Source organism: Panthera leo, chromosome B3, assembly GCF_018350215.1.
Source record: "Panthera leo isolate Ple1 chromosome B3, P.leo_Ple1_pat1.1, whole genome shotgun sequence".
NCBI classification, from domain to species: Eukaryota; Metazoa; Chordata; class Mammalia; order Carnivora; family Felidae; genus Panthera; species Panthera leo.
This window is the reverse complement of record NC_056684.1, coordinates 86,599,692-86,624,675: the sequence shown is the minus strand read 5'-3', so window position 1 is coordinate 86,624,675 and position 24,984 is coordinate 86,599,692. Positions and strand designations below refer to the sequence as shown.

Here is a 24,984-nt window from a genome sequence, read left to right as displayed (position 1 = left end):
TTTTGACAACAACATATAACACCAGAAAATAGTGAAATACTTAAAACATTCAAGGAAAGAACAGTGAGTCAGGACCTTAAACCCAGACATGCTACCTTAAGTTGTAAAAGCTGCAGGCAAACAGCTATGAACATTAAAAAATTCAAGGAATATTGTTCTCATGAGCCCTTTCTCGGGACTCTGCTAGAGGACCAATTTCAGGCAACTAAGAAATTAGCAGTTGGGAGGGAAACTTTGGCAAAAAGCCTGGTAATGACAACTGAGTATGCTTAACTAGAGAACAGAGGCTAAAATCTGAAATAAGGGTAACAAAATAGTGTGCAAATATTAACCCCTCTGGCAGTGGAGGAATAACGAAACTCTCAACAAAATGGGAGAATAGAGAGACACAGTGGAAAACTGGCACAAGCTGATACCATAAGCTTGAACATATTTAAGAATAAAAATAGACACTTTTTTTAAAAAAAGAATACTATTAACTAAAATCAACTAATAGATGAGAGGGAGGATTAAAGGAAGAAGAGATTAAATGGTAATCTTGTTGTTCATAGTAGAGAAACTGGAGAAATAAGAAACTAAGAGTATAGAAATATGTTTATAAAGGTAATCACTAAAGCAAAACTGAAAACCTTCCTAAATATCAGAAAACGTTTCAAAAAATTAAATAAAGCAGACTACAGAATAAAATATTTTAAATGCAGCACACAAAAATATGACATAAAATAACAGAAGATCAAACATACTGACCATGGCAAAATGTAAATGGACTTAACCCATCTATGAAAAGCCACATATTTTCAAATTGCCATCTAAAGCAAAATCTAACTCTATGCTGTATAAAAGAGATGCAAACCTAAAATAAAGGATTCTAAACATTGAAAATAAGAGGAAGGGCAAAGGAATATCGGGCAAAAAGCAAACCAAATGAAATCAGAGGTCACAATCTTCATATCAGATAAAAGCAAATTTATTCCAAAGAGCTAAAAGAAACAGAAGGGCATTTGTAATGCACTCACAATGCATATGTAATGTGTATGACTATCTATACATAAAATAATAATGTAGCAGCAATATTTATAAAGCAGAAATTATAAGAGATGTAAAGAAAACTACAGAGGGCCACACTAATTTTAAGATACTTAAATAAACCTTTCTCGGTCCAACATGAACCAAATGAAAAACAAGTATGGATGTAGGCTAAATTAAAAACGTAATTTATAAGGTATATTTTATATGGATATTTTAAACTATATATCCTTATAGCATAAATTGTTTTTAGAAAAGGCCCCTGGAGTATTTAAGTTGCCATATACTAGACCACATTAAAACTCAATAAACTCTAAAATTAGAAAATATAAAAGTCCTTCTACCTAGACATTTTAACTGCCTTGTTAATTTATTATTCAGTCAAAGGGGAAATAAAATTTCAGGTGTAACATTTTAGGAAAACAAACAAACAAAAACATTGCAGACTGAAATACATAGGAAACTGCTAAAAGCAGTACTAGGGAAATGGCCTCACCTTGACAACTCACCACAATATAAAATAAAGGGTGACAATAGATGAATTGAACTTCTGACTCAAAGACAGACAAAGAACAAAGATAAACTGAAGATAAAGAACAAAAGAGAGAATATAAATAAAAAATTAAAGTTGAGTTTGAATTATGTAAATATCAGAATAATTTGAATTATGTAAATATCATCTAATAACCCAACATTTTCATTTCAGAGACTCTGAATTACAGTCCAAAAAGATTAAGATGTCATAAAACCACAACTAACATCTTTATCTCCTTACTCCCGGTCAAGTGCTCATGTGACTGAAGTTTAGGAAAGGTAGCAATTAAGACAAGTTAGATAATCACGTCATGAAAAAAGAGTCTCAGAGGAAGTCTGAGATTTGGCTAAGTGGAGTCAAAGAGAGGATTCCAGGACAGAAGCTGGCAACAATGGATAGCCAGGCAATGGCCCATGCTTGGGGAAGTCCAGAACAATGTTTACTGGACAAGTATCGAATGGTTGATGATAATGACAAGAATAAACCCATAGAGATGTAAACATTTAATAAATAATTACAAACATTCTTATGAAAGAGAACTTAAAAAAAAAGAGCTAATGAATGATTAGCCTGTTATGTAAGGTTGCATTTTGAAACTATATATAACAAAGCATTTAGTGTCTAAAAGGCAATGTTAAGGAAAACTCCTTACCTGGGAAAACTGCCTGTGGTGAAAATAGATATTTCCTGCATTGAAGTAAGCCAGTGAATACGTAGGATTTAGGGAAATTGCTGCTTGATAGTCTTTCATTGCATTCTGTTGTTGACCCATAAACTCGTGAATCACACCACGATTTGTTAAGAATTCTGCTGTAGTATTGATCTGCAATATAATAGTATGAGTATTTAGCATCTGGGAATAGTGTTTATCTCCAATTTCAAGTCTAAAAATGAATGTTATGAAATCTACTTGTGGGAAACTAGTAATTTTATAGTGCAGGTGAAACCCATTAGAGCAAATATTTTGAGAAACGACAGGGTATGAAGTTGATTCAAAGTCAACCCTTTGGTGATTTGGTTGCAATAAAACAAATAATCTTAGTGCTTTACTCAGTTCCTTTCCAAAAGATAGACACAGTGGTAGTGGGCGGGGGGGGGGGGGGCGAGGGGGATGTTATCTGTTTAGCTCTGTTAAGCTGGAGAAGAAATTAAATAGTTAATATGTTTATTTGTCCTAGGTAGCAGCCATTATCTTTCAGTTCTTTCCTTTTTCTCATCTCAAAGATTACAAAATCTGCCCATTTCTACAGAAACAGAATCCAAACTCCAGAAGAAAAGAGAAAGATTTTTCTGTCACTGTATACAAAACCTAAGATTTTTATTTGCCATTTCACTACAGAAGGATTTTGGAATTTATATTGTTCTTTCTTTAGTTCCTTTGAACCCAGAACCTTATTTTATTTTTTGCATTTATTTTTTATTACAAACTAATATTTATGTCCCATGAAACTATAAATTGCATTTACTGACAAGAGTCAACATTTGTCATGAGTTTGTATTTTGGATTTTAAATGTTATTTACGTTATAAAATTGACAAACCATGATAACTCTTTAGGATTCTTCTGGAAAAAGAAAACACACAAATATCATTTTCCCTATAAGTTACTTTAAAAAGTAACCAAGAAGTTACATAACCCTATTTATTAATGGTGCTAATTTATGCCAATGATAATATAATCTAAGTGCATTTTTACCTTTATGGCAGCATTAATGTCTTGAATTGCAGCAAAATTATCACCCATCTGAAGAGAGACCACAGCTCTTCCTTCATAGGCTAAGTAGCATTTTGGATCAACTTCTATGGCAACGGTAAAGTGATTCCAAGCTTTCTGGAATTTTCCTTGGGCCTAAAATAAGGTTTCATTTACATGAAGTTAGAAATTGTCTATAACATGACAAGTTAGAAATTGTCTATAATGTGACAAATGTTTATGGTTCTAACTTAATCAGTTAAAGCCTTTAGTAAGGGCCAATTTATATTGTGCTAAATCCAAGATATTAAAAAAAAAAAAAAAAGAAGTAGATTGTACTGTGAGTGCACTCAATTGACTAAATTACCTCTGAGTATTCATACTAACTTTTTAATTAATTAAAATAAATCTACTTGTCAGAGTCATCTCTTATGCCAATCTTGGAGAACACTAACGCTTCTGACAATCACCACCATGAGGTTTACTTGAGCTCCATACACACACAGGTAGGGATTGTATTTATTCCTTGGCATTGAATCTCCAGCTATACATAACATATACATAATGAAAATAACAAAATAAATGTGTTGAGAATAAACTAATAGCGTAAAACCTATTTTGACAGATTTTACCAGCATCTAGAATTTTAGAATCACTATACATATTTCATGGAAAAATGCATTCAAATCTACCAAGTATCTGTTCATACAAACCTTAGCACCAACTGGAAAATAAGAACAAAGGTTAGGAGAGGGGTGCTGTTAACTGAAAGATGTCCAAGTATTTCCAAGGGAAGACCAGCTAGCAACTAAATACCTCATCACCGTAAGGCAGTGAGCTGATAAATTCATGGAGGTCCAGAGTCTGTCCTTTATTCTCATAGGTTAAAAACCCACCTTGCCAGAAGCTGCCTCACATACACCAAACTGAGCCCAGTGGCTCTTACATAAAACTAATATTTTAACTATACACTGTTCTTTAACCAGCAAATCTTCTACCTCTGCACAAATTATGTGAAAATCAACACTGTCATGACAAATTCATTTGAGAAACAAGAACAAGAATATTAAGCTGCAGACAGCCTCACAATAGGATATCTGTCATCTGTTTCTGACATCTGTTTTGGCTAACTTCTATATCGCTAGTGCTAGGCACACAGTAGAGAAATCTGTCTTTGTTGAACAAATGGTTACTCTTTCCCCTGAGCAGAAATTGGATGAACCTCTGTAACTCTTCTAAGTCCTTCCTTTCCTGACTCAATCCTTCCTCATACTGATGTTTCTCAATCTTCTTTCAGGTTGATATATACAAAGTGAGATCTTCATAAACAAAACTCTGATGTCTCTGCTTTGGTTAATTATATTAGCATTTTTAACTGGCCTGAAAGGCCTTCACCTCCAGTCATTTTCCAATTCTCTAGCCTTGTCCTACAACACTCTCTTCTTCCCGTAACATTCCATCCACTTGGGCCCTCTGTTTTTTCACAAGACTTTCTAATGGGTTGTTCACTGTGTCTTAGCCCCAATTCTTAACTCTGACTGACTACTAGTCTTTCACACTCCCTTTAATTGTTAATTTCTCAAAAAGCCCTCCCTTACCCCTTCAACAAATCTAAGTTCACTTGTTATAAGTTGTCCTAAAACACATCTTTTTCCTTTGTTGCACTTATCATAAGTATAATTAAATAATTATTCACGATTGCTTGATACTCATCTCTCTAGTAGGCAGTAAACTCTAAAAGAAGAACCAAGTATATTTGGTTTACTGCATATCACTAGGCCTAGAGTAATTCTTATCCTATGTTAGGTGCTCAGTAAAATGCCTTTTGAATGCGATGCATGACAATGTTAACACATTTCATTGGATTGCAATCAGCTCTAGCAGCTTTGGAAGTCATCCTGTCTCTTCAAACTGACTTTGCAAATTTCTACTGTGATCCAATAATGGCTAATTTTATGTTTAAGTCTCAGAGAGCAATCTTATTTTCCTTGTTATAAGTTCTTGGGCACACTTCACTATAGCTGCCAATCTTAACAATCAACTCCAATGTTATTAATATTATTAGATCAGCCAAACTCATTTATTTTCAAATTAAAAAAAAATCAACTGTAATTGCAGATTATTAATAAGAATTTCTGCAAATTACAATATTTTGAACATATTTGTTGTCCATTATCTAAAATTTTGAATATTGAAAAAAGATTTTAAAAAAGAGAAGAAAATTTTAATTACTCAGTTCCTCTTCATGGAATATAAAGCACACTTAGCACTTTATTCCAAGGATGTCGCTACATATTTTATTAGTGCAAATAGGTTCGTGAGTGCATGGGTCAGGTCAGTGTGTTCCAGAAACCACTCAGAGACCTGTGTAGTGACACAGAGAGTAATACTTTCCCACCTTGCTGAAAGGACAAACACCTAGTCTCTTGCCTGCCCAGTAAGTTCTCACTCACTGCCATTTGGAAGATGACCTGAATCCCTGTACAGTGTTTATCTGACCCATTGTATGGCTAAAGTCAACTTCAAAACTCTCACCCATTGCTTATTCTCTCTAACTTTTCATTAATTCAACAGGACAATAGCTCTGGGGTCCAATACAGGTTAGTGAAACAAATGTTAGCCAGGTTTGTTATATGTGAAACCCATCAGGCAAATTTCAAAAGATGTAAGTGTGGGGGTAAGGTAAGGCAGGGCACAGGTGTTAAGGAACCTCAGGTTTGAAGGGTCATCACCTCACTATGCACCAGGCCCCTGGGTGTGGTCCCCAGGCAGCCTCCCTGTGACTAATAAACCCTCGCTTCTCACTGCTGCTCTAACCTTAAGGGAAAGGTAAAATGTACATAACCAAGGAAATAACATGTATCCTAATCACCAGTAAAGGGCCAAATATATTCTTCTCCTTTTTCCAAAAGGAATTTTTATGAACTAATATGTTATTATAGAATACTACCTGTAAATTATAGCCTAAACTAATTCTGGCTTTTGTGTATGTTGGATTAATGCGCAACACTTTAAGAAAGTCCTTCTGTGCTCGTTTGGTAGCTCCATCATGGCCGTATTCCATGTAAGAATTTCCCCGTCCAACATAAGCATCCAGAAAACATGGATCAATTTTAAGAGCCCAGGTGAAGAAATCAACAGCTTCTTCAAACTCCTTATTTCTGAAAATAAATGAAAATATTGATGCTTTCTGATGAATTTTCTAAGTGCTTTTCTGTATATAATTTACCCATGAAGATTTGCATTGACGCTTATAAAAAATTTTTTTCATTTTTATTATCCATCATAGGAAGTGAGTACATGAGTTCATATGACCTAAGGAAGACTGACAGGGTCTTTGAAGTTTTTGGTGAAAGGAAAAAGGCAGAATATGTTGGGATGATATTCTAAAGTTCTTTTTTCAGAACTATACAAGTATGAATGGTATTCCCGAACTTGTTTTTAACAGCTATCAGTGACCAGTACAGAAAAACATGCACTATTAATGATGAAAATACACTATTTAAATCAGATTAAAATAAATGTATTTATGTATTTCACATTTCATTATACAATGAAAGGAACCAAATTTTTATCACATGGCAGGCCTATATCAGATCTTCTATAAAGGGAAATGCTTTCTTTATGACACCAGGAAAGGAGAAAAGAAAAAAAAAGTGAAATGCGTTCAATTTATTAACTTGTGAACACATGTGAATAAATGATAACTCTATCTCTCGTCCCTAATTATTCTCTTGTGGTAGGATGAGAGCTAGTAAAATAATCAAATATTTGTTCGTGGGCAGATATAGTCACTTTTCCATCGTATATGCATATCTAATAATTATATTCAGTCTCTAGAATGAGGGAGCTAACACTGAGTAACTTCTTACCTACCACGTACTGTCCTAATTGCATTACCTATGCTATTTCACTTAATGCCTCCAACAATTCTTAAGCTAGTTATAATTTTCTACATTTTGTAGATGAAAAGAAAATGGCTCAGAAAAGTCTGTGCGCAGTAAATAGCATAGTGACGTTCAACAGTGTACAATATCTAGGATTCAGACTTGGGTAAACCATAACCTCAAACGTCACACTTTTTCATGTGGTCATCTCTGCTCACATTCTTTGCTTTAAATCTACCTGCTGTTGGTGCACAAGATCTGATATCTCAACAGTGTAGTCAGAAGAAAGCTCAGACCTAAACCTGAATGTGTAAATTAATATTAATTTTTCAAAATTGTTCTGAAGAGCAAATGAGCACGTGTGAAAACCACTGAGCAAAGAAACCCTCAATAAAGATGGCCATCTTTCTCCCAGCCTCTTCTTCATTACTTCTCAAAACGGTCTCAAAATTTAACAAGATGCACCACTACTTTACTAATTTTTCCTTCATAAAATACATGGAGCCCAGGGAAACTATTCTAGAGACTGTCATCTCCTAGATATTACTCAGGAATATCTCTTTATAGTGTTCCCCAAACTTCAGCCCCTCCTTTGTGACAGCTGCCCTATGTTCTACCTACGCTATCATTTACTGAACATTTTTCTTTAGGCCAAATCACTGTTTTTTACTTATCTCAATTTATTTTTTTTAATGTTTATTTTTGAGAGAGAGAGAGAGAGACAGCATGAGTGGGGTAGGGGCAGAGAGAGAGGAAGACACAATGTGAAGCAGGCTGTAGGCTCCGAGCTGTCAGCACAGAGCCTGACTCACAAACTCACAAACTCACTCAAACTCACAAACTGTGAGATCATGACCTGAGCCAAAGTCAGACGCTTAACCGACTGAGCCACCCAGGCACCCCTTAACTCAATTTATTTTAAAAGACAACTTAATTTCAATCCCATAAGTAGAAAATTAATATTTCATACCATAAATAGAAAGCAACTGTAAAAATAAATAGCTATTGGAGTTGGATACTATGGTCTGTAGAAAACTGAACCTGAGTTCTATTACAAAGTATTGGAAAGTTGTTAAGACTAGATTTTGGCTGAGACTTTCCCCTTGATGTATTCAAAAGGTTTGAGAAAGAATTCAGTTTGAGGCTGAAAAGCAATTCAGTTTCTCACAACGTGATTCAATATTGTTTAATGCCTAAGCCATGAAGAATAATTGTGGTACTTAGGATATTTGCTGCATGTTTTGGCAAACACTCCCCAAACATGGGGCATCAGGTGTTCTGTCAGAAGATCATACAAGAATCAACAGTGAAATACCAGGAAGCTAGCTAGTCCTTCCTTCTAGTATAGGCAGGCAAAAGTGAACATTCACATACATGAGTCAGTTGGTACCCACTGAGTTCTCTCTGTGGATTGTTACTAAGAAAACACAGGTTCACTTCCCTCAGTAGTTTACAGTGAAATTGTGCTTCTCTCCTGATTACTGGCACTATTGGAAAGGTAAAAGTTCACTGAATATAGGGTAACAATGCCTGAGGCTGCAGTCTCACTGCTTACAGGAATCATTCTAAAAGTGGATAATGCATTCTGTTTTCCTTTGTACCTCTCAATCCCCTTGACCTATTTTGCCCATTCCCCATCCCTGTCCTTTCTGGAAAACACCAATTTCTTTTCTGTAGTTAGGAGTCTGTTTCTGTTTTTGTTTGTTTGCTCATTTGTTTTGTTTTTTAACTTCCACATTTGTCATTCTCTGCCTGATCTATTCGACTTAGCATAATACCCTCTAGGTCCATCTATGTTGTTGCAAATGGCATTCTTTTTAATTTTTTTTTTTTCAACGTTTATTTTATTTTTTGGGACAGAGAGAGACAGAGCATGAACGGGGGAGGGACAGAGAGAGAGGGAGACACAGAATCGGAAACAGGCTCCAGGCTCTGAGCCATCAGCCCAGAGCCTGACGCGGGGCTCGAACTCACGGACCGTGAGATCGTGACCTGGCTGAAGTCGGACGCTTAACCGACTGCGCCACCCAGGCGCCCCAATGGCATTCTTTTTTATGGCTGAGTAATTCCAGTGTGTGTGTGTGTGTGTGTGTGTGTGTGTGTGTGTGTGTACCACATATTCTTTATCCATTCATCTATTGAAGGGCATTTGGGTTACCTCCATATCTTGGTTATTGTAAATATGCTTCAATAAACATAGGGCTGCACAGATCTTTTCAAATTAATGTTTTTGTTTTCTTTGGGTAAAGTAATGGAATCACTGGATCATATGGTATTTCTATTTTTAATTTTTTAAGGAAATTCCTTAATGTTTTCCACACTGGTTGCACCAATTTACATTCTAAACAGTGCACCATGAGGGTTCCCTTTTGTCCACATCCTCGCCAAGACTTGTTATTTCTTGTCTTTTTGGTACTAGCCATTCTGACTGGTGTGAGGTAATCTCTCATTGTGGTTTTGAGTTGCATGTCCCTGATGATAAGTGATGTTGAGCATCTTTTCATGTATCCTTTGGCATCTGTATGTTTTCTTTGGAAAAATATCTATGCAAGTTCCCTATTTTTGATCTAATTATTTGGGGGAGGGAGGGGTTGGCGTTGAGTTGTATAAATTCTTTATATATATTAGATATTAACCCCTTATCAGATATTTCTTTTGAGAGAGAGAGAGAGCATGAGCTGGGGAGGGGCAGAGAGAGAGAGAGAGAGAGAATCTCAAGCAGGCTCTGCACTGTCAGCACAGAGCCTAACATGGGGCTTGAACCCACAAACTGTGAGAGTATACCTGAACAGAAATCAAAAGTCAGATGCCTAACTAACTGAGCTACCCAGGTGTCCCTAAACTAACAAATTTTAAAAGAAAAAATGAGGCAATAAATCAAAGCTATTTTTCTATACCTATCTAGTTACCAGCCCTAAAGTTCAATGAGCACCTAGTCTATTCAGGCTAAGTAAATAATTATTAAAGCTTAAAGCTGGAAAGGAACTTTGAAAGACACCTCGCAAGTTCTTCAAAGCTGACAATGACTAAAAATTAAGTCCAGAGGAGGTGGACAGTGCCAAAACCAGAGACTTCCCAGAGACAGAAAAAGAAATGACACAGATACCACTATAGACATAGCAATTTCATTTTTCTGAAGATGTGAATATCACACAATATCCTAGATTGAAGCTCTTGTTAAATAATCACATGTAGTTAAACAATTGGGAAACAATAGTAAACAACTGGTAGAGTATCTATGTTATATCAGGATACATATTAATCAAGACATAAATTGTTAAGCATCAATTACAAATATATATATAAAAGTATATTAAATTAGTTTTTCTAAAATAAAATGTGCTTTTATAAATTTAAAAATAACGTGATCACTGGGGAAGATGCATGATTTTCATTACAATGTCCATAACTATGGACCATGTGCTGAGTGTGCAGGTGAGGCCACAGACACAAAGGTCCACTGCATTTTCAAATTAATCACATACGTGACCAGATGTGCACTACTGAGTTGTACAAATAAATCATAAATACCTCCCAAAACTAAAGAATGTGGTTTGCAGAGTCCAGGATTCAAAAACATTTTATGCAAATGTAAGAATAGGAAAATAAATGTGCCAGAGTAAAAAGTGGATAGGATATATAATTCTGAGTAAATCAGGCTTTCTCTCTGTGCCATTTTTTTTTTTAATCTGAAGGTGGCTTTCTCAAAGAGATCTAAAAATTAACTCTACCATAACACTCTTAGTGACCAAATTGGACAACAAGTAGGATATTCAGCCTAAGGAATGTTGTCTCCTAGCAACGACAAGAGTGAGAGCCAGAGATATACAAAGGCATACTTCAAAAGTCTGCAACCCCATGAGTTCAAAGATCAAAGTCCTAAAATTTAAAGATTTATTCCTTTTTCTTTTTTTTGAATTTTCCAAATGAAAAAACTTTTACTTTCCCTGCTAGAAGACATCAATAATGAATCTCAATACTTAGAAACCATGCTGCTATGGTAAAAGTATGTTATGGCATACCTTGAAAAGCAAAAATACGTTTCCTGAAATAAATACAACCAATCACTAAACATTCCTTATTGCCAAATTCAGTAAAACTGAAACCACATGGAATTGGGACTGTTGAGTTATCAGGGCTTTACTGTTGATTTAAATTCTACTTTTATTAAAGGACAATAGAGATTCCAGTCGGCTGATGAAAGTTGGGTTATTTGGAATTGCAAAGCAGTATCAGCTTAAGGAGGCTCTACCATATAGACTCAGTGATTACATTTCATAAAAGAGATTGGGGACTGACAGAGAGAGAACTTTACTGTCTCTAATAGTTGCTAAACATAGGAATGAGGTTAGGAAAGATTTTGGAGTCTTTTTTTTTAATTTTAAGAGAATACAATGACCTCAGACATTTTTGGTCTGCACTCACCCACCAAAACAAACACATCAGTCATCACTAGTCCATCTCTCTTTAAGAATGACAATTACCTAAAGAGATGGGTTATGCAAAGGTTGCTGGATTAACACAGACAGTGATGTGACTATGTTTTGCTGTCTATAGAAAAATAAATGCTTTTTAACTCAGTGATGCCTTTCACAAGTACCAGTTATTAGATTACTATATTTGTTAAAAAAAAAAAAAAGTCTTACTCTCACAGGGAAATGTAGCTGTACTACCTATGTCCTAAAGGGAAAAACAGAATGTTGATTTCCTAAATAATTCAAACTGTATTCTATTCTCTAAATTGGATATTTACACAGCTTAGTCTACATAATTTATGAATATCCTAATTTCCCTTCCAATTAATTGCTATTGTTTCATGAAAAATAATGCTGTAAACTATTACTTACTCAAATACATTTTATTCCACATTAAAATCTTCATGTGTGAACCTCTATGCTTTTAAAAGCAAAATGACCAGAAATTAATTTTTAGATGCTAAATGTATATGTAGAAACACTATAGTTAACAAAATATATCTACTCTAATACTATCTAAGTTTTTTTCAGTGTTTATTTATTTTTTAGAGAGAGAAAGACAGAGAGCGTGAGTGGGGTAGGGGCAGAGAGAGAGGGAAACACAGAATCTGAAACAGGCTCCAGGCTCCGAGCTGTTAGCTCAGAGCCCTATGGGGTCTCAAACTCACAAACCGTGAGATCATGACCTGAGCCGAAGTAAGACACTTAACTGAGTAAGCCACCCAGGTACCCCCAATACTATCTAAGTTATTAACTGATCACCATCTGTATTTTAGCCTATGTAACTGCTCTTTTCTCCCCTTCTATAACTTACTTATTTTTATAATATCCCCAGAAACAGGTAACAATGTTTTAGTAATATGGGGTTTTTTTTTGCAGATTTTATTGTATTTTGTGGATATTTACTGGTATTGTTGTAATTGGTTTTAGATTTAGAACTATGTTTTCTAAATGCAAAATATTCTTGAAAATGTATTACTTTTTGAAATCACCCTCTCTTCCAAGAAACATGCTTTTTAAAAGCTAGTTCCATTTTATGAACAAAATTAATTAATTTGATTTTATTTTTAGCTATTTCAAGCTATGCATGATTTTATTACTTGGTTATTACCAAGGTCCTGTCCTGGGGTGTAGCAGGTGGGTACCGCAATGCCATGATACAGGTATTTTCTTGCAGACTTGGCTAAATCACTTATTGGAAGGTAGAAGGGTGCTAATGACACATTCAGGTGTGCCCCCCACTACTTTATAGGGAGTCTTTGTGTCTCTCCCGATTTTTGTACTCTGTTACTTCCACAACATTTTCCTCTGTTTCTTCTATTCTATCATTACTATAAATTTGTTGGTCCTACCTGCTTTCGTGTCAACACACATTGCACTCCGTACCTGTGATGGCACATGGCAGTGGCTTGACAAAGGCTCACATTAGTCTTGCTTATCAGCGCAGCTTGTTTAAAATCCTGAAACAGTTTTACAGGGCTTTGTTAATTTTGCAACATGATCTTCTGTGCTTTCTTAAACTTCTTTCTAACTTTGATTCTACCATGAACATACTTAACACAAGCATTAAAAATATACATCTTCCTAAAACTTTTTTTTTCCTTTTAGTATCACAGCTAGTGAGAATCGATGGAGGAGAGGAAACCCATAACTGAAAACTCACTCGGAATCTTACGCTACTAGTCTCCACTGTCCTTGTGGTTTTGCCCTGATGTGTGTAAGGAGATATTTCATTTGCTTTCTTTTAATTGTTTTTTGTTTTTGTTTTTGTTTTCTGAGTGCACATCACCAGAAACATCCTCATCTAGATAGAAAGAGAAATTCACTTGGAGACAAGCTTTGGCAATACATGTCCATAAGACAAGCAGATACTTGGGCCCAGTTAAAGCATATAACTGGGCCTTTCATGTGGATTAGCTATGGCTACTCCTACCTTTGGAATCCACACTTCTGGGAAGGAGTGTATCATTTTGTCCAGGAATCCTAGAAGCCTCCTGAGAGGGAGCAATGTAAACTCTAACCCCACGATTTTGAGTTAGAGAAGTCAGCTAGGATAGACCTGAATGACCCTGGGGAAGAGGTTGTTAAGAGAATTAAAAGTGCTAAATCTGATGCTGTGGCCCTAACGTCCTCTAGTAGGTGCCGGAGATGGGCTAAGCTTAACAGATCGTCTCCCTGTCCTTCTCTGTTCCCCCTTTTCTATCTCCTTCCCATCTTTCTTCCACAAACCTTCCAGGGCTGTGCCAGAGGGAGGAAGCTGGCTGTCTTTTGAGGATAGAATGAGTTTTCTGCAAATACTGGGGTGAAAGATGGAGTAGTGGGGTCAAATGAGCATTCTGCGATCCTACTGGGGGAGGAAGGTATTAGTCACCGAGACCAACCCGCGAATGTGGACTCCCCACTTAGATTCCTGAAGTAAATTTTGATACCAAATGGAAATATTTGGGAGAAAATAAGAAAGTCATTGTCTAATCAAATATAATCTAATCAAATATGCTGGTAGCTAACTCCTCTAGAAGGATCATTTGGCTAAAATAGAGGCAAATTTGTAAGTGTGAGATTTGTTTAAATGTTCCTATTAATTTGAGGAGTTGTGGGGAGTGATCATAAACCTAAAAGGTTGAGAATACCAATTTCCGTTTTGTAATCAGATAAAATTTATAAATGTCAACCTGACTTTATATATATAACCATTATTACACTATATGGTAATTAGACATTAATGATCAGCAATAGACATAAATGATGACTGTTAGCATTACTCAAAATAAAGCTATCAGCATTTTTATTATTTTTCTCATCTGCATTAATCTTTTCTTTAATATGGAGATCATAAATAACAAACCACAACAACTCATTTTTCACAAAGCAAAGTCCCAACTCTCATTCCCTCCACTGATTCGAGTTTATTTGTAAAGACCTTCACCCACACTGTCTTGCTTTCTGTGTCAGAGGGTGGACTGGGACCTCATTCGTTCCTGTCTCTTCTGGATACCTGCTCCATCATAGTCCTGCTGTTTTCTGTATCTTTAATCTTTGTCTCACTGCCCCACCCTAACGTGCCTTCCCTCAATCCTCCCACTATCAAACTACGCATGCCCTGTCATTCTAGTTCTTGCCCTCGAAAGAACATCTCCTTGAAAGCATGGTCAACACCAATGGCTGCCATGTCTCCACATTCCCTCAACTTCTACTTGTTGTTTAATAAGGCCAATTTTAGGGGTGCCTGTGTGGCTTAGTTGGTTGAGTGTCCAACTTCAGCTCAGGTCATGATCTCATTGTTCGTGAGGTCGAGCCCCGTGTTGGGCTCTGTGCTGACAGCTCAGAGCCTGAAGCCTGCTTCAGATTCTGTGTCTCCCTCTCTCTCTGCCTTACTCTGCTCGTTCTCTGTCTCTCTCTCTTAAATATATATAATAAACATTAAAAAAATTAAGAAAAAAATAAGGCCAATTTTATTTTGTAATTTGTAAACTGCCTCTAAAGACATTTGTTGTTTATTTATTTTTAGTCTTATCAAAGCAACCCGTGTATACAGTGTATAGGGTCTAATAAAACTAAAAAGCTTACAGTGACCTTCTGTTCCCCCTCTCCTTACTTGATTCCCACTCCCCAGAGGCAATTCTTTTTACAACTTGCTGTTTTTTGTTTTGCTATTTACCTTCCAATTTCTAAATAACATGAGTATCCTATCAGGTTTAACTTCCACCAGAGGATAATACTTAGCTACCTTACACCATCGCTCCATGCACCTCACACCTCCTGCCACCATCCCATATACCTATGGCCATGTATTTGCTGGTTTCAGTCTCTGTTTTACTTCACTCAAGTGTAGGAACCTCGGCTACTCATTTATTTTTAAGTTTGAGGTATTAAAATCTTGAGTAGTAGTTTGGGGTGCCATGAACAACTCTTTTCCACTATCTTGAACTTTGTGGAATTATATATTTTTTATTCCTTTACTGTCTTCCTGGTAGGTTTTCAAGAGGACAAAGGGATAAACAAATGTTCTTAATCCAACCAGCTTAACTATTAACTTCCTAAACAATGCCAGTCTAAATGCTGCATTCTACTTCCTGGTCAACGTGTTCTTATGAAGGTCATACAACTTTCAATTAACTAATAAGTTTTCAGTACTCATCCTACTTAACCTCACTATTAATCAATTACTCCCACTAAAAAATTTTCCCTGGGCAGTTTTAAGACTGTTTCTCTTGCTTGTTTTATTTAGCCATCTTAATATTAAAAGTCATATACTTTCACTGGGTTTTTTTCAACTTGCATTTTTTAATTTAGTTTTTAAATTAATTTTTTTACTTTACATGAAGAAAAAACTTTTTTCTTGTTTTTACTTTTAATTAGTGGCTGCAGGGCATGCTTTTTTCCTAGACTTTTACCTATTTATATCATTTAAAGTATATTTCTTATAGCCAGAATATAGTTGGGGCTTTTTAAAAATTCCAATCTGATATTCTCATTATTTTAATTGGCACATTTTGCCCATTTCCATTTAATGTAATATCTGATATGATTAGATTCAGGTCTATGATTTTATTATTTGTTTTCTGCTGGTTTTCTCTGCTTTCTGTCCCTTTGTTTTCCCTTTCTAGACTTATTTTGATTTATTTTAAGTTTTTAAACATTGGATTTTAATTAATCTATGGTCTTTTTTGCTAAGGAGGCCACATTTGGGCAGAAACTGAAATGAAAGCAAGATAGGCACCACAGACAGATCAGTGGGAAGAGTGTTCGTGCTTGCTTAGGGAATAGCTTGTGTGAGGGCTCTGAGGCAGGAAGGGAGCCTGCCATTTCCAAGCAAAAGCAAAAGGCCAGAGTGGAGTGACTTGCGTGAAGAAAAGAAGAGCATTTGACCATGAAGGCAGATCAATGGGCAACAGTCAGACCATGTAGGGTCTTGGCTGGCCATAGTCAAGGATTCATATTTTATGCTCAATGTGATGGGAAGCCATTGGAAGGTTTTGAACAAAGGAATAACTTGATCTTCTTTATGTTTTTAAGAGGTCTCTCTGGCTGCTGTGTGAAGAACAGCATGTAGAGGAACAAGAGCAAAAGCAGAAAGGCAATTAAGAAGCTACTACAGGAGTCCAGGGAAGAGATGGCAAAGGCCTGAATTGGGAGGACAGCAGTGGCAAAAATGAGAAGTGATGAATTCAAAATATGCTTTGACAGTAGAGCTGATTGGACTTGCTCATGAGTTAGATGTGGGGTAAAGAAAGAGAAGGGTCCAGAATGATTCCCCTGAGACCATGAGGTCCTCAAGAACTGGAACTCTGGTCTTCCTGATTCCCAAGGCTTCAATGCCAATGCCAGTACCCTGCTTTTTCAGAGAGAACATAGGATTTGGAATCAAGGATATGTTCAAGAGAACATAGGATTTGGCAAGATCGGAGCTCAAATCTTGCCCCAGTACTTCTTAGTTGAAAGATTTTATTAAGTACTAAATAAATACGTACTTGTTAAATAACACGGGTCCTGTATTAAATTCTCCAGCAGCTGAGGTATTTTGCTCCCAACCCCTACTGTCCTCACTTGCTCCACCCCAACACTGGTGCCCAGAGTTCCAGAGCTTACTTGCCTACTCCAAAGAAGTGATGGAGCTCTACCTACCTGAGAGAATTCTGAATGGTGTATCTCAAAACCAAAACCTGAAGGAGTTCAAATCTTGAAACTGCATTTCATCACAGTATAAATTGCCTAGAATAAGGTTTCTCAGGCACTTCCTTAACAATAAGTAATTCTGGGGGGGGAGGGGGGCAGAATCTCAAAAGATGGCTCCCAGGCATAGGAAAATAATATAAGCCATGTCTGGAGGTGAAAAAATTAGGGACCACTCCACTCCATATTATTCTGTTGTGGTTCTTCAGACACACAAAAGCAAAACTGCCACTATTTAACTACAACCCTCAAATTGCTATTTAATTTTTGCCTCATATCAATTCCAAAATTAATTTAAAACAGAAAATACAAATAAGATAAAAATGATAATAGTGAATTTTGTTTAAATATAACTAATAATTATTTTTTTAATTTTTTAATGTTTATTTTTGAGAGGGAGAGACAGAGAGAGACAGAGAGCCAGACAGAGCACAAGCAGGGGAGGGGCAGAGAGGGAGGGAGACAGAGAACCCGAAGCAAGCTCTGAGCTGTCAGCACAGAGCTCGACGCAGGGCTGGAACTCATGAACCGCGAGATCATGACCTGAGCCGAAGTCGGAGGCTTAACCAACTGAGCCACCCTGGTGCCCCAATAATTAATTATTAAAATACATTTTAAACCACCTGTTTTTCTTCTGATACACTACAGATGCTATCTTCCATTGCAATTCTGAGTGCCTGTTTCCACTAAAAAGTCTATTCCCAGTAGCCTATTTTGAGCACCTATTTTCTGCCCTAAACAAAACAAACAGATTTATTTTGATATATTGTCAATGGGGAATGAGGAAAATTGTGAATGAGAAAGAATTATCACTGAGCAGCAAAATAAATCAATACGTCATTCTATTTGCCAAATAATTGAGTTTTGTGTGTAGCCAAAATATTCCCTGGGGGAAGGTGAGTGTTTTGATACTTCATCAAATCAGAAACATTTTTTTTTTTACATATTAGATGTTTCCCTGTAATCAAAGCAAAGTAAACATACACGATTTCTTGGCAAAGATTCTCTTATTCATTCAAAGTACTTCAATACAATTCTTGCTAAAGTTGTTATTGCTCATTAATATTGCCATTTGATACCAAAAGAAACTTGTTCACTAGTTTTCAGAACAGAACATGCAATATCAAGTAGTTCATTTTTGCAAGGAAACAAGGTTTACCTCCAATGCGAAAGTATACTGCTCTAACTCTACATAGATGAGTCCACGGTTAATGAAGGTGTTTAACATCACAGTTTCTCCAGCATCAAGAAGCAGCACAATGCCATAATCTGTTAATGCCTAAAAATAAAATAACCACTTACAACCTGGATTCAATTCTAGAGTCTCACTACACTGGCTATGAACAAATGTGTTTATGCCCAAACTAGGACCTCACATCAGTTCTTTAATATGACGTACATTTATGGCCAAAAATAGTCATTTAGATTTAAAGGGTCCCCTTAACTAAGTGTTATAGATACTGCTATGCTTTAATAAATGGTCCACACTCTGCTCGCTTTTCACATGTTATCTGTGAAACGCTTCTAAGCATTTTTATTGTGTATGGTTTGGTGGGGGGGCATGCAACACCCTCCCTCACCTCAGTAGTTTCACCAAATGACTGTTGACATGAAAGCAGAGCACTTGCTACCTTTTAAAATTTAATTTCTTTTTAGTGTTTTATTGTTTTCCTCACTGAAACCTAAGCTTTATGGAGGTAGAGCTTATCTATTTTGCTCACCATTGTAAAGCCAGTAACTAGTTCAGTGCCTGTACATAATAGAAATCAGATAAATTTTTGTTGAATAAATCATGAATCAATGTAAATAGATTTTAAAACACAACAAATAAGCACTCTTTTGATAAGCACTTTGATAAGCATATTTGTGTTCTGTAAGACATTATTCTAAACTAAGAATGATCAACTCATAGGACCTTTCTCCATTACTTTAATCTTTTTAAATTATATTATTCACTGACTAAGTATGTTTTTACTGGTCATCTACTCTATGCCAGGTACCAGGAATATGGCAAATTTGGGTTGGAACTAAATCTTTTAACTCATTTTCCTGCTGAATATTTTGTCCATATGGTTTCATCAGAAAAGGGCCAAAACTTACACACTTGTAGTACATACTAACTGAAAATGCAAATAATATTATTTTGCTATTTGCTCATTGGTCCTTCTCTAGTGTTTCATTACTAGGCACTCAAGTGTCTAAAAGAACTGTACAATTAAAGGTCCTATATGTTCATTGTGACATAATTATCAGTGGGCCTATGCCAGGGCTGTAAAAATAATTCATAATACTTATAAAACAAAAACAAAACTAGAATGTTAGCAATTTTCCTTTCACAGAATAACAGAATGTAAAATCTGTAAGACGCCTTAGAGATCCACTAAGCAACTGAATATGTGACACAAGAGGAAACAGAAGCTGGGAAATGAGATTTCATGAAGGTCAATGAGCAGGATTTGGATCGTGCCTCTGCTATTTTTACTTAGCTTTTCAGTCTTGGGAAAATTGCTTAACACTAAGCCTCAGTTTCTTCTTCTGCAAAACTGGGAGGTAATTTATCATATTGTTGTTGTAAAAGTCCACTTAAAAATATTTGACTTTAAAAAAAAAAAAAAATATTTGACTTTATGTTGGTAAAGGATTTAGCCCTGTGTTTGTTACCCAATAAGCCCTAAGTAAGTGGTAACTGTTACTTATATTAATACACGGTGGTAGAAAGCAGAATTCACCTTTTGTTAGTTTTTATGAAAGTATATCTTGGAAGAAAGCCTAAGTACATTTTCTACAGAAAGATACTTGGGTTTCTTCAGTCTAGTGATGGCAGGAATCACTGTTTCTCCCTGAGAAACAGGGAGGTAGACAAAAAGAGAGGAGGTGACACTGTTAAATGACATCCGGTCCACATGCTCGATGTCAGATGGTTTTACAAAGCCACCTAAAGACTGTTAACCAGAAGCAAACAAACCTGTGAATACCAATGCAGGTCTCTACTCTCTCTGGGATTTGGTTGTGTTTCTAACTTCTCCCTACTTTCATTTCCTCCTCTGTAAAATGACTCAATGGGATGAAATGTGTTGGGTACAGAGCAGCTCTAACATAACCAATATGTTATTATTCTAGTTAGGTCTCTAGGTAGTTTTACATTTTTCCCATTCATAGAACACTGACTTTGTTATATATCAGAGATAACAAAAATGGGAGTTCCCTGCCCCTACCCAGTCCATTGTTTGTGGCTTCAGAATTACCCAGAAAAGGCAGGAATGGGGGTGGGGAGGGAGTTGTCAAAGACACCTGCTATGCAGGTTTCTCTGATAAATGATCCTTTAATTAGCTCTTAGAATCTTAACAACTCCTTTGTTAAAAATTAGTTATTCATTTGTCAACATTTCTGGAGGAAACCTGACAGACTGGTTACCAGGAATTCTACAGTCCTTAGGTAGAAAAAATGGTTCTCAACTTTTTCCCTTCCATAGCAAATAAATTTCTAAATCTCCAAATGCTTTAAACAGATTTAACTGTCCAAATTTCAAGGAGATTGGAGGAGTGTATCCACACAGAACAGCAGGAATGTGATGTAGTTTTTTAAAGGAATGTTTCACTGGCTATGGAAGTAGAGAGAAAAAAAGGAAGACAAGCAGGCAACAGAGAAAGGGAAGCAAGAGGATGGGACAGAACACTAACAGACTGAGACCAGCTGGCCAGTGAGGAATCTCCACTGGAAAAGGACCAAACCTACAAGAGTAGGAAAGAGATGGGGAAGATTAGAAAATACAAAAGAGGCCTTGCACTGGTAGAAGGGGGATCATGACAAATTGAGAAAAATGGTTACTGTAGCCTTTAGTTACGGCTTCATAATAAATACACAGGCAATACTGGTCACTGGTCCCAGTCTTGGAAACCATCATTCAAAACTCCCTGCTGTGCCCGTGGTCTGAACAGTGTACAAAAAAAACCAAAAAACAAACCAAAAAACAAAAAACACCCTGACAAACTGTTCTGGCTAATGTTGAGATTTTAAAGCAACAATATTGCTAGTGATCACTGCTTAAAAATTCTGCAAGCAGTGTATCAGTAGAAACATTTACTCAAGTGAGAATTATGCAATAGATTTTAATTTATAAATGCCTTTAAATGCTTATATAAGCATTGTAAAAGTCATTTTCATTTGACATTGCAGAGATTGGTATAAAAATATTTGGTGAGGACCAACAAAAACACTAAATATTCTTTGAAATGGTTCTTTGGTTTCTCAAGTGTGTGTGTGTGTGCGTGTGCGTGTGTGTGTGTGTGTGTGTGTGTGTGTATTTCCATAGGAATTATTTTTCAAAATTGTAACAGAAATAAGAAGAACATGTTTTACACATACTTTAAATGTGTTTACAAATGCATTAACATGTTGTTTACTAAAATGGTCATCTTACCATTCGAAGCTCACTTATCTTGGTATAACATAAGGCTCTGTTATAAAATGCTATGTAACTGTTTTTGTCCATGTTGATAGCTGTAGTTAAATCTGTAATTGCTAGCTTATAAGTCTAAAAAGAAAAAAATAATTAGATAACAAGGGTTAATCATAATGGAATGAAATTTAATTGTAAAATAAGTTCTTGATTCTATCAGAATTTTTTGAACACTCATTCAACCATCCTGCGTATCATTTGAAATTAAGACAAGTAACCTAATTTTTCATAGAGTTAATTAAGAAGATCTTTTGATAGGAATTATTATAATAATGTTTCTCCTACCTTCAAATAAAATTCAATATACAAACAACTTTAACTTAGATAATTATTTTATTGCCAATATTGCTATAAAGCAAAAAGAAAATTATACTTCTTATTAGTAAAAGAGAAATAAGCCATATTCATCCAGCAAATATTCATCAGAGCTTGCTTCTGTCACTCTTACTGTTAGATCACATAATCGCCATGTTACCTACCCATGTTCTCCTTCACTTCCTCTTTGATGCTTTCCTGATACCTTAGATCACTCATTTCTATAGATAGTAATTTTCATGGAATTAACATGTAATACAAGGTCTTACCTTTGCTTTCAGGCATTATTTGCAAAGTATTTCATATGAAATAGTTACAAAGAAAGGTCAGAAAAGAAAAGTAGGGAGAAACAATGTATTCCATGAAGTATCAGATATCAATGGTACTGCTCACACCCTTTGATCCAGTAATTTCCACTTAAGAATCAATCATAAACTCAAGCAATGACTTTGTTTTCAGTGTAACAGTATGAAGATAGTAATATAGTAAAATAGTAAAATATTTAAAACAATCCAAATGTCCAACAATAAAGTGATTAAGAATAAAATATGGTAGAATATTATTCAGTTGTTAAAAATGGTACCCTCAACTATTGTGACAAGCAAGGCACAACAAATTTATAGGTAGCATAATCCCAATTTTGGATTTTATATATATATATGTGTATATATATATATATATATATATACATATATATATATACACATACATACATACATATATATATTCCCCCCCAGGGGAAAAAAGACTAAATGTAAATACACCAAAATGCCCTCTGGAATTTTCATTCGATGGTGGGGATAGTAGGTGATTTTATCTTTCCCTTTATTCCCCTGTGTACTTTCCAAATTCTATAATAAATATACACTATTTTCTTAATCAGATAAATAATAAGTGTTATTCAAAATACAAATGTCAAAAATAAATATCACTATTTTGTGAAAAAAGTATAAAGTGTCTTATGCAGTTCTGTCCTTTATACCTTGGCAGTTCTCCTCTCACAGAGAAAAAAAGGAAGCAAGTCATAACTTGGCACCAGAGCACTCTAAAATCTCAGTTAACAAGGCAGGAAACCGCCCTACCTTGTTGTAGTATTTCAGAACTCCTCTGTAGATATAGGCACGCACACTCTGAGGATAAATTTTGATGGCCTCATTACAATTCAAGATTGCTTTGGAGTATCTTCCTTTTAAACCATAGAAGGCTACTCGGCTTAGATACGCCTTTTCAGAGAAAGAGCAGAGGAAAGCAAGAATGGAAGTTTTAGTAAAAGCATCAATTCCCCCAAAATATGTAATAGTTTGAACAAATCCATGCCACCCAAAGATTATATAAAATATAGTCTTTTTTCCCACTCTCTTTTATTAGAAAATATTTCAAATATATAATAGAAAAAATAGTATAATGAACATCCATATGACTACCATCTTGATTCAATAATTATTATTTTGCAATATTTGTTGTATCTATTTTTTTCTGAATTATTTAAAAATAAGTTGTAGACATGATACTTCACCCCCGAGTTTTCCACTATGTAAACATTCTCTTACATAAGCACCCTATCATTATATATCTAACAAAATTAATAGTATTTCCTTAAAATCATCTAATATTTAGTCCATATTCAAATTTCATAGGCTTTTAAAATCAAGATGCAATCTTGTGTCATCTCTCCAGCCTCTTAAAAGGCAAGAATAAATGTGATAGCAAAGTAAGAAGTAAATGAAATTAATAACAGTATATAAAATTATAATTATTAATAGGTATAGTAAAATATTAACAATACTTATAAACATCACAATTCAGAAAGCACCTTTACATATAACATATCACTGTTGGAAATAACATCTTTAGTTCAAAGGGAAATACAGATATATGGATTATCAAAACACAGTTGGCTAAGAAGTAGGTATAAGTAACTGATTCTTGCTAACTAACAACAACAACGTATAAAGGCTTGAATAGTTTTAGCAAATTTAACACACTCTCCAAATCACTGAAATTGTTCATTTAAATACCTGATAATGTTTTGGATTGAGGGTAATTGCACGATTAAAATCCAGGACCGAGCTATCCATGTTAAGTTTTACTTTACAAAGACCACGTTGATAAAAGCCTTCTGCAAAATCAGGATTTGCTTTCACAGCTTTTGTAAAACAATCAAAAGCCTAGGAGAGTATATTGTTAAAAAGAAAATCATTTAGGGAGTAGAACAGATTAACTTAAAATGTTAATAAATTACATTGTATAACAATTGTTTAAAAGTTTTCACTTATTTTTGGTCATTTTAAATACATTTTCCAGTGAAATTCGTGGAGAAAACAAAAGTAATATAAACAAGTCAGGTTTATTACTATAATTTATAGGTTCCTTTACTCCCAAACTGATATCTATATAATCCATGTTGTTAGATACCAATACTTTTGGAGGTGTAATTTTAATTGTTATTCTTCATAATGTGTTTCTTCAAAGAAATCACAACCAGTACATTTATTTTCTATGAGGGCCCAAGAACCATAGCAGATACATAGTAATGACATTTCTGAACAATGGAACTCTAAAAATTTCCCCAATGTTGTAAAGCAAATGTTGGTTTGCTCTGGTTTTCCAAAAGGACTAAAAACACAGAAAGTATTTATAATTAATTTTATATTTATTGGAATTTCTTAATGGAACAACTCATCAAGTGCAACTCTTCTTCAAGTTTATGGAGATTCAAGTTTCAAACACCCCTAAATACAAAGACTGGAATGGTGTGTGTGTGTGTGTGTGTGTGTGTGTGTGTGTGTGCATCTGTGTCTATGCCTGTGTATAGGGAGATTCAGTTATGGAATATCTAACATTAGCCACTGTAAAATATCAATTGTATTACTTATTTGTCACATCATTGACAATTTTAAAATGGAGAATTATATAAATTA

The 24,984-nt window shown here is 35.3% G+C and overlaps 1 protein-coding gene across 4 annotated transcripts in view; it reads right to left on the bottom strand.

The window, feature by feature from the left end:
• TTC6 (tetratricopeptide repeat domain 6) overlaps nucleotides 1–24,984 on the bottom strand; it is a 203,360-nt gene that overhangs the window by 6,808 nt on the left and 171,568 nt on the right. For 2 of the 4 annotated variants that reach the window (XM_042943017.1, XM_042943018.1), the window contains exons 23-30: nucleotides 24,082–24,231; nucleotides 23,146–23,286; nucleotides 21,710–21,823; nucleotides 18,448–18,567; nucleotides 13,002–13,075; nucleotides 6,204–6,414; nucleotides 3,257–3,409; nucleotides 2,214–2,384 (exon numbers count right to left, since the gene is read on the bottom strand). In XM_042943017.1, coding sequence (XP_042798951.1) covers nucleotides 2,214–2,384; nucleotides 3,257–3,409; nucleotides 6,204–6,414; nucleotides 13,002–13,075; nucleotides 18,448–18,567; nucleotides 21,710–21,823; nucleotides 23,146–23,286; nucleotides 24,082–24,231 — 1,134 coding nt within the window. Of the gene's footprint in view, nucleotides 1–2,213; nucleotides 2,385–3,256; nucleotides 3,410–6,203; nucleotides 6,415–12,967; nucleotides 13,076–18,447; nucleotides 18,568–21,709; nucleotides 21,824–23,145; nucleotides 23,287–24,081; nucleotides 24,232–24,984 lie in introns of those variants that run through there. The other 2 variants (XM_042943019.1, XM_042943020.1) reach the window with 2 other exon arrangements.